This window comes from Muscardinus avellanarius (assembly GCF_963383645.1).
Source record: "Muscardinus avellanarius genome assembly, chromosome: 4".
NCBI classification, from domain to species: Eukaryota; Metazoa; Chordata; class Mammalia; order Rodentia; family Gliridae; genus Muscardinus; species Muscardinus avellanarius.
Genome location: NC_137789.1, coordinates 52,582,307 through 52,596,459, shown reverse-complemented (window position 1 = coordinate 52,596,459; position 14,153 = coordinate 52,582,307). Strand labels below are relative to the sequence as shown.

The 14,153-nt window shown below is 34.0% G+C and overlaps 1 protein-coding gene across 1 annotated transcript in view; it reads right to left on the bottom strand.

Moving 5' to 3' along the window:
- Positions 1–199: 199 nt before the first annotated feature.
- RMDN1 (regulator of microtubule dynamics 1) overlaps positions 200–14,153 on the bottom strand; it is a gene marked incomplete at both ends in the record, with an annotated part of 32,065 nt that continues 18,111 nt past the window's right edge. Inside the window, 8 exons of the mRNA XM_080694903.1 lie at positions 200–238; positions 700–833; positions 2,220–2,250; positions 4,047–4,134; positions 5,627–5,682; positions 9,040–9,129; positions 10,524–10,683; positions 12,309–12,396. Coding sequence (XP_080551029.1) covers positions 200–238; positions 700–833; positions 2,220–2,250; positions 4,047–4,134; positions 5,627–5,682; positions 9,040–9,129; positions 10,524–10,683; positions 12,309–12,396 — 686 coding nt within the window. The remainder of the gene's footprint in view (positions 239–699; positions 834–2,219; positions 2,251–4,046; positions 4,135–5,626; positions 5,683–9,039; positions 9,130–10,523; positions 10,684–12,308; positions 12,397–14,153) is intronic.

Sequence of the window (14,153 nt, the reverse complement as noted above, 5' to 3'; positions counted from 1 at the left end):
AGTTATTTCTTTTACATTGTTATATGTGAAGAAATCTAGTATTTTATATATTTAATCTCTTAAATGGCCACAACATTGAAAGAACTAAAAAAAAAGCCATGAAACAGTTATGGTTACTATATTTTTTATAATTTAATGAAAAGGCAAACTTTACTGGATATCTAATATATTTTTCTCTCTGGAAAGGCCTCAATTCTTGTCACAAACCTGTAAGCAACTGAGCAGCTTCTGTCTGTATCTAAAATGAAAAAATATATGATATAAATAAACAGTACTGCTAAGAGATTAAATTATAAAATTTATATTTATAAAGTAGACTTTGGTTTCTAAGAGTTTCCAAAAACCAAGATATAGGGCATTGTAAGCAAATTTCTCCACCATGAGACTGGATGATACTCTCAGTGAAACTCTTCCACTTTGGTCCACTTCCCTTATATGTTCATGTTCGAAATCCTATTTGATCTGTTAAACTTGTCAAAGAGGAATCATTCTGTATTGTAGCAGGCAACTCATTTATTTGGTGACTAAACACTTACTATATAAACATAAATGTAAATAAATTCACATGTGAAGTGAATACTATTATGTTTTCAATAATGTTTGCATTTAGACAATTACGCTTTTGAGGAAGTTCTTAATTCGCCTTTATTTAACAGTGCCTCAATGAAAATCTGCCTTATTATTTTGGAGGTGCTTTACCTGTTTATCTTCCTCTGTGTGTGCTGGGTAATCCCTGGCTTTCGTTAGCCACAAAGCAGCAAGCTTTTTGTTGTTAAGTTTCAAGTACGTCTTTCCTAAAAGCAGTAAGTTTTTGCTGTAGAAGTTTGGATCCACTGTATATAAGAAGGAAAAATGAGTTTTAGGTCAAGAGAAATACAAAAGTTTAATTTTTGGTCTAAATTATTATTTATCTTTGTGGTACTAGAATTAAACTCAGAAGCATTCTACCTCTGAACTATACCCTAGACCATTTTTATTTATTTGGAAACCAGGTCTTACTCGGTTGCTGAGAGCTTCACTAAAGGGCTGAGACTGTCCTTAAACCTGCCATTCTCCTATCTCAGCCTCCTAAATATTGGAATTACAAGCATGCATCGCCATGCTCAGCTAGGGTCTAAATTCTAATAATAAAATTGGTCACTAAGTGGGTAGGCTCACTAGTATCTTATTTTGTTCAATTGTTCCTATTTTAAACATCTGCAAAATAGTACTTATTGAATGTTCTATCTGCTAGGTACTGTATTATAAACATTTCTCATTTTCACAGTTTTCTGAAGTAGGTATTATTTGTTTTACTGATAAGAAGCTGAAGGTCCTCATTGAATGTAATAAGCTACATGAGGATGGCAATTTTCTTTTTAATCTTCTTTTCCAGGTGCCTTGAGAACAATGCCTGGAACACAACATGTACTCAGGACATTTGCTGAAGCAGTGAAATCACGATGCAACACACACACACACACACACACACACACACACACACACAGGATTAGCATTTTCTTAATGCCAGCTATACTTGGGCATTGAAAGAAAATTTAACAAAGTCTCTGCTCAAAAGAGCAGATTTATAATGAAAGGGAGAGACATGAACACAACTAAATGCAATATAAGAATGAAGGGCTAGGGATGTAGCTGCAGTGGTAGAGCCCTGGCCTTGTGTGCAGGAGGTACTGGTGTCCTGGATAACTTGTGCTTATATAAGTCCCTTACTTTCCTACTTAGTGTTATTTATATTAAAATGATAATTTTTTTAATTTTTTAAAATTTTTATTGGTGCATTATATTCATACATCATATTGAGGTAAAAAACTTGTGTGTGATAAATGTACAGGATGGACTGGTGACAGTAAGGCTGGTCATTTTTTCAAATCAAGAATAACATGAAACTTTTTTTCACAGAGTATTCTGCAACACACCAGAAAACCAGCCTGCTTTAAAACTAGTTACCATTTTAGTGCCTCTCATTAACTATATAATCTCAAGGCATTCAACCTGTCTGGGAAGCCTCTCAAAAAGAAAGGTTGAATTACATTAAATGAAGGACCTTAAATTCAGAAGTGAGTGACCTATTTCATATTTAGGAGAGTTTTATTAAATAATGATTTAAACTTTTTGTAATAGCTAGTATAAAAATAACAATTTAATTTTAAAAGTCCTATTACACATTTAGCATCCATGCAATTTTAATTATATTAATGTGTGAAATAAAAAATTGTTACCTTGTTCTGCCCTGTGAAAGTAGCCCAAAGCCTGTTAAAAACACAGAACCAAAACAAAATGAAAAGGATTAAAACAAACCAAGTATCTGTATAAAAAGAATTTTTCTCAAAGATCTATTCTTGTATTAAATATGCCAATAATGATCAGTTCTTTAAAAGTGAGATTAACAGCCTGATTGAACACACTATTAAATCATCAAAAAATAGAATATATGAACCATTTCTGGTAATAATTCAGTTGCTATTTAGAACTTGCACCAAATTATCATGTGCAGAAAGGAAAATTATCATTGTAACTCAGTAGTTTTGACCTCTGTCTTAAATCATAACAGTGACTCCTTGGAAAAACTAAACATAATCAAAAGCTGGATTTACTCAGTTGAAAGGTTGTACCAGTGACTTTTTCTGTTTGTTTTTGTTTTTGTTTTTGTTTTTGTTTTTTAATGGGGCTGGGGAACAAACCCAAAGCCTTGCTCATGCTAGGCAGAGGTTCTACCACTAAGACACAACCCCGGTGGCCATATCAGTGCTTTTTAAATGATTTATTATTGAAATTTCTTATACAGTGTTATTGTGAATCAGAAATTCAATATTAATTTTTATTGTCCCACTTAAACTACTATTCTGATAGTGCATTATTTAAGTCAGGCATGCAGCAGGTGCCTATAATTCTAGCCCTTCAGGAATAACACATGTTCAAAGCTGGTCTCAAACAAACAAAACTACCATTTTATTATCTAGTGACACTTCATTCCTTAGAAGCAACAGATTATTATAGTTGAACTAACTATATCTTTTTTCCTGAGAATGTATTCTTTTTAGTAACAATATTTCCCAACTATATTCTAATTACATATCTAAACAATCTTTACAGCTAGTACTATACTATAGCTTCCCAGGAGTAAACAACAGGAAAAAGCCCTTGCTATGATATAAATACTGGGAGAGCTTTTTCAATTGCCTAATTCCTCTGTGACTGAGTCAATGCAAGATGTTTACCCAAGGGGCTGGGAGTGTAGCTCAGTGGTACAGTACCTACTTAGCATGTAGAGGCCCAGGGTTTAATCCACAGCACCATAACAGACAAAACAATGTTTACCTAGTAATCCCTTTTAAATTTATTAACAAAAATCCAAAAGGCTTTGAAAGTAGGATATGAGCCTTTCAAAGTGATTTTATAAAAAGTTATAATTACTGTTACTATCAAATCAAACATGTACTCTATTTTCCTGAATGACTCTTATGTAAAATATTTAAAACATACTGGGTAATGGTTGTTGTATTTCTTCTTCTTCTTCTTCTTTTTTTTTTTTTTTTCAGTACTGGGGATGGAACCCTGGGGCATTCTACCTCCTAGCTACACCCCCAGCCCTATTTTTTATTATTTATTTTGAAACAGGGTCTCACTGAGCTACAAAGGGCCTCACTAAGTAGCTGAGGCTGTCCAAGAACCACTATCCTCCTGTCTCAGCCTCCCAAATGCTGGAATTACAAGCACGCGCCCCCAAACCCAGCTTGTGTTTCTTATTCTATCTTAGGATTGTTGTTATGGTGTATATTTCAAATAATGAATTAAGGTAGATTTTTGCCATGAGCTATTTTTAGCTGAGAATATACCAGCCATTATCAGCCACTTACCTAAAGGGAAAAAAAGCACTCACCAGTCATGGGTAATAAGTATTAAGCCCTTGTGATATGATAGTTGAATTGGATCATTAGAAACTTGATCAAGTCCCTCACTGAATCAGAGTTCCTTATGTGTGGACACTGTAGAACAGCACTGCAGTTAAGAAATCGGTACTAACTTAACAAAGGACATCATACTACCTCCTCATAGGTGGAACTAGGAGGAGTTGCAAACAGCATTTTAGCAATTCTTCTTTGATACCAAGGCATTTCAGCAAATGTATAGCACCTATAGGAAAATAAAATAGCATTATACACATTCAAATTGTATATTTTTCTTCTTACGAAAAGTGAGAACATGCTAATAGGTATTATAAAATGAATTTTCTATTGTACCTTTAATCATTTTGTATTTTGCATGATATCCAGTTGCTTTATATTCACACCAAATTATCTAGAGACTGACTTTGTTCATTAGATGTATTTTGTAACTAAATATAAAAAGTAAGCAATACAAGTGATGATGACACAGTATATCACCCAGAGTTGTTTGTTCACTTTGTACCAGGTGCTGGAATAAATGATTCTCTCTCATCTGTTCCTTACAATAACTGAGACAGGATCAGTACTCCACTTTTACATAAAAAGAATAAAAATGCATGAGAAATTTTCAGAGAAGTTAAACTTATCCACAAAATAAAAAAGTAAATCTAAGTATGAATAACAATAACAAACAACAATTTAAATCCATTTTTAAATGGGTGAAGCATATGACTGATATACAGAAATCTTTACAATTTTCTGATGTTGGGAAAAAAGTTAAAGATCTATGTAGGGTCTGGATTGCTTGAGGGGAAGGAGTATATCTTGGTTGTTTACTAAGTGTCCCTCAGTTAGCATTACTCTTTGGTTAATTTACTGTGTCCATTTATCTTAAAAAATATTTTAAGAGTTTTGTGTGTGTGTGTGTGTGTGTGTGTGTGTGTGTGTGTGTGTGTATGTGTGTGTGTGTGAGATTGGGGATTGTCTCTCCAAGCTATAACCTCAGCCTACATTTTAGTTTTATTTTGAATCAGGTTCTCTCTAGGTTAATGAGAGTCTCACTACTTTGCTGAGGCTGTCTTTGACTTGCAATCCTCCTGTCAGAGCCTCCCAAGCACTGGGATTACAAGCATGTACCACCACATCCAGCTTTTTTTCTTTTTTTTTTTTTTTGGTGGTATTGGGGTTCCTGGAAGCCCTTCTACCTCTGGGCTATGCTCCCAGACCTATTTTATACTTTTTTTAAAATTTGGAAACAGGGTCTTTTAAGCCTGCGCAGCTGGCTTCAAGCCTACGCAATCCTCCTGTCTCCGCATCCTAAGCGCGGGGATTACAAGCCTGCACCACCACGCCCAGCTCACATCCAGCTTTTTTAAGAGCTTGATACAGGACTATTTACTCTGTTATCTGTATTAGATGATGATTTAAAAATTTTATTTAACACAGTGAGAACAGTCATTCCCAAATAAGGAAATTTAAGGGTCTACCAAAGTTTGAAGGGCTTTTTAAGTTTAAGTACATGTTACTAAATGACCTGAATAACAAAGTTTAACATGATCAGTGCTCTAAAAATACAGGCACAAATGCCAGTTCGTGGGTTTAACACTCTGAATTTTGCTGAATATTTTTAAATGTTTTTGACAGTTTTCTTTTGTATGTACAAAAAAATATATTTATACATACTATAAAATAAGATCATACTAAATAGCACAATTCAAATTTTAAATAAATTTTCTTACCAAATACCCATAAGGTGAATTGAGGTAGCATCCTTAGGGTTCAGCTCAATTGCTTTCTACCAAGAAATGAGAAAATCATTTGTTTTCTAAACACAAGTTTTTTTACTGTGTTTGCTGAAGAAGCCAGGATTTTAAAACAAAATTACCATCCCACATGTTAATTCTCTAATGTCAACTTTCTTCCTCCTGATTCTTTAATCAATTAATTAAATTTATTTCAATATACTATTAATGACTTGTAGGAAGCTTACCATTTAGTAAGGTTCAGAAACTGATAGGATTTATTAAGATTAAAAAACATAAAATCTACAAATTAATTCTGAAAACATTAATATCCTACAGATCTCAATGTTTCTATCATCTAGATAAAAGGGAAAACAATCTTAATACTGAAAAAAAAAAGCATTCTTTCCTAAAAGAACTAAAATACATAATTTTGGAAAGTTCCTTCTCATTTGCACTTTGTTCATATTCCCCATCTGTACTTACTTAACAAAAAGTAAATATTATTTATTCATAAAATACATTAGCAGAATAATTATATGCAATATTGATGTCTTGACAAAAGTAGTCCTGATTTCTATCTACTCTGTCAGTTTAAAGCATAAATGACATGATGACTTTAGAGGAATTACTCCTCTTATATCACGTGTTGAAAACCACTATGGAAACCTCACAGATTAATATTAATCCTAATAAAAATAAAGACTATTTAAAAAATGAAGACTTTCTCATATATGGTGTTCTGTAAGTCCATACTTTAACTTTCAGTTTAATAATTTTTCAGTTTGGCAATGTGTAAGACAATTTCAAAGAATTATATAAAATGATTAGAAGCATGGTCTTTGAAGCCAGACTTTTAGTGTTCGAATCTCAGCTCAATGAACTTAAACTCACTGACCTTAGCAAGTTCTATATTCCTGCTGTGCCTGAGTTTTCTCTTTTATTAAAAAAAATAATAAACCAGCTAGACTTAGTTCAGTGTGTAGCTCAGTGGTAGAGCCCTAGCCTATCACGTGAGAGGCCCTGGGCTCCAGCACTTAAAAAAAAAAAGGGGGGGGGGAGGAAAAGAATATACCACCTTCATAGTCATAGTAAGAATTAATTGAGTACGTAAGAGAAAGTGCTTAGTAGTGAGATCTTCTATCAACACCATCACTGTTTTCACTTCTCATAAAATAGTATAAGGTACTTAATTTAATGCTACCACTGATGTTAGTAATAATAGAGACAATGGCTAAAATTAGGCTAGCCAACATGACTTGCTTTAATAATATGGATAAGAATCAATGCAGAGCTAATTTTCTCTTTCAATATAGTGGTATGATTAATAGTAAAATGTATTTTAAATTATTCATATGCAACCTATATTCTAAGCAAACTCCCAATTGAAGCTCTGCTAGAAGAAAACTGATCCCTATAACAAAAAGTATGAGTAACTCTTTTCTCCATTCTCCTAATACCATTCCAGAAGAATGGAAAAAAATTAATTCATCATATATAATAGATGCCTTGTGGCATCAGGGTTTTCTTATGGGAGTGATTAAGAGGGCTACTTTCAAGAAAATCATCATAATCTTCCTGCCATCCAATTTTCTTCAAAAACAATCCATAAACATGAATTCTTTGCTATTTTAGATGAAATAAGGAAATGCGAAATAATAGTATAAATGACTATTTTAGTCATTTATAATTAGTGTTTTTTATTCCTTTTTTTTTTTTTTTGGTACTAGGGTTATTTGAACCCAGGGGCAGTCTACCTCCAACTACACCTCAGCTCTATTTTCAATTTTTTTTTTTTTTAATTTTTTTTGGTGGTACTGGGGTTCCCGGAAACCCGTCTACCTCTGGGCTACACTCCCAAACCTATTTTATATTTTATTTGAAAACAGGGTCTCTTAAGCCAGCGTTAATTCTCCTGTCTCTGCCTCCCAAGTGGGGGGATTACAAGTATGCGCCACCACACCCAGCCTGTTTTCTTTTTATATTTTGAAATAGAGTTTCACTATATTGCCAAGACTAGACTCAAATCTGTAATCCTGTCTTTCAAGTGATTACAGGAGTGCATCACTGTGTCTAACTTAGTGTCTTTTGTAATGTACTGAAAAATAAATACTTGTAAATTTATATAAAACATTGTTCTGGCTGGATGCAATGGCACAGTCCTGTAATCCCAGCTACTCAGGGGGCTGAGGCAGGAGAAGCACAGGTTATAAACCAGCCGGGACAATTTAGCACGACCCTATCTCAAAATGAAAAATAAAGAGACATGAAATATTGCTCAATGGTAGAACACACCTGGGTTCAATCCCCAGGAGCACAAACAAAACAAAACAAATGATACTAGGGACTGAACCCAGGGCCTCATGTGTGCTAGGCAAGTGTTCTACCACTGAACTATATCCGACTGGGGAGTTGGGTTATTTTCGTTTTTGTTTTGATAATCTTCAACCTTCACTGTTCTTTATGAACCTCAGGTTTTTTGTTGTTTGTTTGTGTGTTTGTTTTTGTTTTTATGCAGTGCTGGGAATTTAATCCAGAGCACGTGTTTGGCAAGCAGTCTACTACTGAGCTACACTCCCCAGCCCATTCACTGATTCTTTTTTTTCTTTTTATGTGATAAGTATAATGGTGGACACAATGGTGCACATCTATAATCCTAGTTATTCCAACAGCTGAGGAAAAGACTAATAAGCTTTGACAACCCAGCATCACTGGGTTCAATCCCTAGTACCAGAAAAAAAAACATATATGTGTGTGTGTGTGTGTGTGTGTGTGTGTGTGTGTGTGTATTATATATACATACATATATAATTTGTTTTATAATTACAATGAGAAGTATATACTAAAATATTCTCTGCAACTTTTCATTACTCATATTGAAAGCTGTACCATGTATTTCTATGTCCTGATGCACAGGGTAATTAAGTAATTTATCTAATGCCACTGAAAAAATTACTGTATTTTACTAAATACAAAATACTCAAAATGGAGCAAGGTATGGTGGTACATACCTATAATCCCAGCACTTTGAGGCTAAGACAGGAGGGTCACATGTTGGAGGCCAGCCTCAGCAACTTAGCAAGACCCTGTTTCAAAATAAAAGGTTAGGTTTGTAGCTCAGAGGCAGAATGCCCCTGGGTTTAATCCCTAGTACAAAAAAAAAAGAGAGAGAGAGAGAGAGAGATAGGATCTAACTATGTTTTTGCTCAGGCTGGTCTTGAACTACTAGGCTCAAGAGATCCTCATGCCTTAGCTTCCTATGTAGCTATGTAGAGTATAAGTACACAACAGCACACCAGATTTTAGGTCAGTAAGTTTATGTGGTTTGCTGTATAGTAATTGATCACTGAAACAAATATGTTAAGGAAAAAAATTGACTTTTTAAATTCATAAACTTAATTTATCAGTACCTCAAAATGTTCCTTGATGATGTAGGCATTTGCAATTTTAACCTTTATTCCTTCATAATCTCCAACATCACTAATGCAGATTGCATACCACTAAAAGTAGGGAGAAAAAGGAGTGAGATTCATACTTGTAATAGTCCATTCAATTGTATACATACATACATACATACATACATACATACATATTCCTCAATGTGTTATTTTCATTTAACAAAAAGTTACCGAGGACTAAAACTATTAAATGCAATAGAATACACACAAAAAAAAGTAATATGGCCCTCTAGAAATTCAAGGATAGGACATGCTTGTAGATAACTATAATACAGGGTAGGAAGTGGTGAATTATCTAAGAGAACTGCTAACACAATGAAGAGATAATGGATGATGTTTATGGTCTGAGTATAAATTTTTAAAAAACTTGTAATTGAATGCCCATCATTTTATGTTCTCATCACCTTTTCTAGGATCTGCTTCTCCAACATTTTTATTGTTGCTTTTTTGTGTGTATGGTACTGAGGGTGGAACCCAGGGGCTTTTCTACCTCCAGGCTATACTCCCAGACCTATTTTATGCTTTATTTGGAAACAGGGTCTCACTAAGTTGCTGAGAACCTCACTAAGTAGCTGAGGCTGGCTTTGAACCTGCGCGATCCTCCTGTCTCAGTCTCCCAAGCACCTGGCCAACATTTTTATCATTAAAGTAGGAAAGCCACGACTGTGGATCATGACATTGTCCCCTTAGGTATAGTTGAACAACAAACTGAGAAATCTAAGTTTCTCCCCCAAGAACTGATTTTAAAATATCCACACTTTATAAATCTAGGCGCTATGAGAAAGTCACAAGACTCAGGATAAAATAACACATTAAAAAAAAAGTCTGCTGTGAAAACATGTGTGGATAATAGCTTAGAGGAATAATAATTAATGAAGTTTTAGAAAAATTAAGCCAGTTTTCTCCTGTGAAAAATACACTTTAAGAAAAAATGTTACTGGAGAAAAAGAACATTATCAAGAATATTAAACATATACACAATAACATAGCCCTAAACGATATAAAGAAAACCTAAGATACCTAAAGAGAAAAATAGATAATTGAAAATTAATAGTTGGAGATTTCAATACCCCACTTTCAACAGAGAATAGAAACACCAAACAAAAAAAAAATCAACAAGGAAACAGAAGATGTGAAGACTAAAAATCAATTGGATGTAACAAACATCTACAAAACACTGAACCCATCAACAACAGAATCATATTCTTCTCAAATTCATATGGAACATCTTAATGGTGAATGGTATGTTAGGCAATATATAAAGTTTCAATAAATATTAAAAGATATAAACCATAAAAAGTACTTTCTTTTAAAGAAAAGTTATAAAAATAAAATAAAGCAGTTTTCTTCCTTATATAAGTTAGGGATAATAGATAAGTCTAGACCAAGGTACTTCTCAGTATATGATAACAGCTTAGGTACTTTAATCAGCTCACCTTATGAGCGGCAAAACTTGATTCATTTTTTTCTAGTGCTCGTTTTGCATACTCTAGGGCTTCATACACAAAAAGTTTTTTCTCCTCTTCTGAAGTGCTGCTACGCTGAGCCATATCACGTGACGCCCGTGCCAAACGCCACAGTAACTCTGCATCTTCACTAATTAGAAATAAAATATAAAAAAAAACATTTTAACTCACATTTAAAAATAGATAAGGTGACATCAATAATGAATGGTTTTTCAGTTAAGCTATAACAAGCAAAATAATATTAAAATCCATTATTAAAAATGCTCAACTTATTCTTTCATAAAAACCTTTTTTTGTTAAGATTTCCTATTAAAATATCCATATATTATCTATAAATATGAGCTTACTGATGGTATCTAAAATGCTAACTTCCTTACAAAATATCTTTGTGTTTCAGTTTTCAAAACACTCGCCCAATACTTGGGAGCCTGAGACAGAAGGATCACAGGTTCGCAACCAGCCTCAGCTATTTAGGCCCTCTGCAACTTAATGAGACCCTTTTTCAAAAATAAAAAAAGAATTAGCGGACAGCCTCAGCTACTTAGTGAGGCCCTCTGCAATTCAGTGAGACCCAGTTTCAAAATAAAAAATAAAAAATAGGAGAGGGGGTGTAACTCGGAGGTCAAATGCCCCTGGGTTCCATCCCCAGACCCACAAAAAATAAAAATAAAAAAGTAAAAAAATAAAATATAATAAAGAATTTAAAAAAAAATAGGGCTGGGGGTATAGCTTAGAGGTAGAATGCCCCTGGGCTCAATCCCAGGTTCTGTTAAAAAAAAAAAAATGAAAAACACCTACAAAACTCAACATTTAACTTGAGGCTTTACTTCACTGAAACTATGCTCATACAACCCACTAACTGGTGCAGCAAGTAGTACAAAATATATAAACTCCATAACAGGGTCATGTTCTAAAAAATAAACTACCAAATCTGTGGCCCAAAATGTAGCACTTGGCACACTACAGTTAAATGATAGGATTTGTTAATGAATGAATGACTGAATTTAAATAATCTCAAAATAAGTCCTCATTTCAAGTAAAGGTACTGGACTCTGAAGACCTGCCATTTATATGTACTTACTTATAATTAGGGTTGTAAATAACCATTTACTCTGGTTAATAAATTAATAGCTATAATTAATAAAATACTTTTAAACTAAGTTTGTATTGTATTTGCCTTTAAGATTATTTTATGATTTTTTAAATTTTTTTAATTTTGGGGGGTACTGGGGATGGAACCCAGGGACCTTCTACCACCAGGCTATAACCCCAAACCTATTTTTATATTTTATTTGGAAACAGGGTCTCACTAAGTTGCTGAGAGTCTCACTAAGCTGCTGAGGCTGATTTCGAACCTGTGTGATCCTCCTGTCTCAGCCTCCCGAGTACTGAGATTACAAAGCGTGTGTAACCACGCCTGGCTATTTTATGATTTTTAAAACAAAACCAAAAAAAATAGTATTTTCAGAAAACTCTGGAACCAAATAGTAAAAGTATACTTATTATTCAGTTAATATAGAGTAACTACTCAATCAGTATAAAATGCCAAAATAGCAACTTCAAGATACTGAATATAAAATGGAGAAAGGTTGATCATGTATATACTTGTTTAATGTAAGAAATAGTATACTACAAATTAAATTCTAAGAAATATTACTTTGAAGTAAAAAATGCAATAATCCCCAAATCTCAAGTACCAAGGATCATTTAATTGTTAAAGAAAGGTCAAACCCAGGCCTCTCAAACATTGCCTACCTTTCCTTGTATTGGATTAGTAACTGGTAAAGTTTTTCAGTTTCTCCACTTTCATACAGGTAGTCTGCTTTTTCAAGGATTTCTCCAACTTCCAAGATTATAAAAGAAGAAAAGATATAAAAAAGTAGGTTTTCCCAAGTCAAGTGGTAATAAATCTAAGTTACAAACACTTTCATATACAAGCTAAAGAATCAGATACAGAATTAATCTATGGTCAGGAATTCTGAAGAATCTAAAACTATTTAGGAGTATTACAGAATTAAGTATTGACCTATTATAATGCTAATATAAGATTAAGACAATGGAAAATAAAACTGAGTATTTAATTTGATACTGATTACATATAAGCAGACTTTTTTTTTTTTTTTTTTTTTGGTGGTACTGGGGTTCCTGGAAACCCTTCTACCTCCAGGCTACACTCCCAGACCTATTTTTATACTTTTTTATTTTTGGAAACAGGATCTCTTAAACCAGCATGGCTGGCTTCGAACCTGAGCGATCCTCCTGTCTCCGCCTCCCAAGCACAGTGATTATAAGTATGCACCACCACGCTCGGCTGACCAGATGTTTTTTAAAAGTGAAAAAAGCAGCTGGGCATGGTGGCGCAAGCTTGTAATCCCAGCGCTTGGGAGGCTGAGACAGGAGGATCGCGAAGGTTCAAAGCCAGCCTCAGCTACTTAGGCTCTCAGCAACTTAGTGAGACCCTGTTTCCAAATAAAGCATAAAATAGGTCTGGGAGCATAGCCTGGAGGGAGAAAGCCTCTGGGTTCCACCCCCAGTACCACCAAAAAAAAAAAAAAAAAAAAAGTGAAAAAAGCAATTTTGTTTTAGAGATTTATGGTACATAAACCTCAATAGAGGCAATCTTATTTATTTATTTTTGAGGAAGGGGGTAGTGGTGATTTAACCCAGGGGCATTTTATCGCTGAACTACAACCACAGCCCCATTTCACTTTTTATGTATGTATGTATGTATGTATGTATGTATGTATGTATGTATTTTTGTGGTACTGAGGATGGAACCCAGGGGCATTCTACCTCTGAGCTACACCCCCAGACCTTTTATTAAATTCTTTATTTAGAAAAGGGTCTTGAACCTGCAGAATTCTCCTGTCTCAGCCTCCCAAGTATTGGTAGTACAAGTGTGTGCCTCCACTTCTGGCTTATTTTTTACTTTTAAACAGTTTCATTACTTTGCTGAGGGCCTAAGTTACTGAGGTTGGCCTCATACTTATGACCCTCATTTCTCAGCTTCCCAAGTACTAGGATTACAGGCATGTGTCACCACACCCAGTTGGGAAGTCTTTTTTGGTACTACTGTTAAGTACCAGCCATTGGAAAAAAGTGATATTACTCACCTACTTGAAGCACTGAATATTATTAATCTGCATGAACTGAACCACATTATTTTCCTATATTTCTTCTGACCTAACATACATACAGATGATGTTATGGAAAAAGTAAATCTCATCAAAAGCTTAGTTTCAGTTTACTATATAGAAAATCTGAAACTTACCTTATCAGCAGCAACTCTTACAGCCACACTATACATGACCACAAAATACATAAGCCTTATTATCATGTAATACCCTAAAAAACTGATTACTTACTGGAAAAAAGAAAACATTAAGTCTGTATTTCTGGAAATCTCAATTACTATTATGAAATACACAATGAATTTTTTCTTCTATGAAGGTTATGTATTAGTTATCCTACCTATAAGCCAATGTTACAATATATTACACCATTTTATTATCTTGCTATAGTTTAACCATAATAGATTTGAACTAAAAGTTTAAGCTTTTTAAAAGGTGAAATTTTTTTTTTTTTTGGGGGGTAGTACTG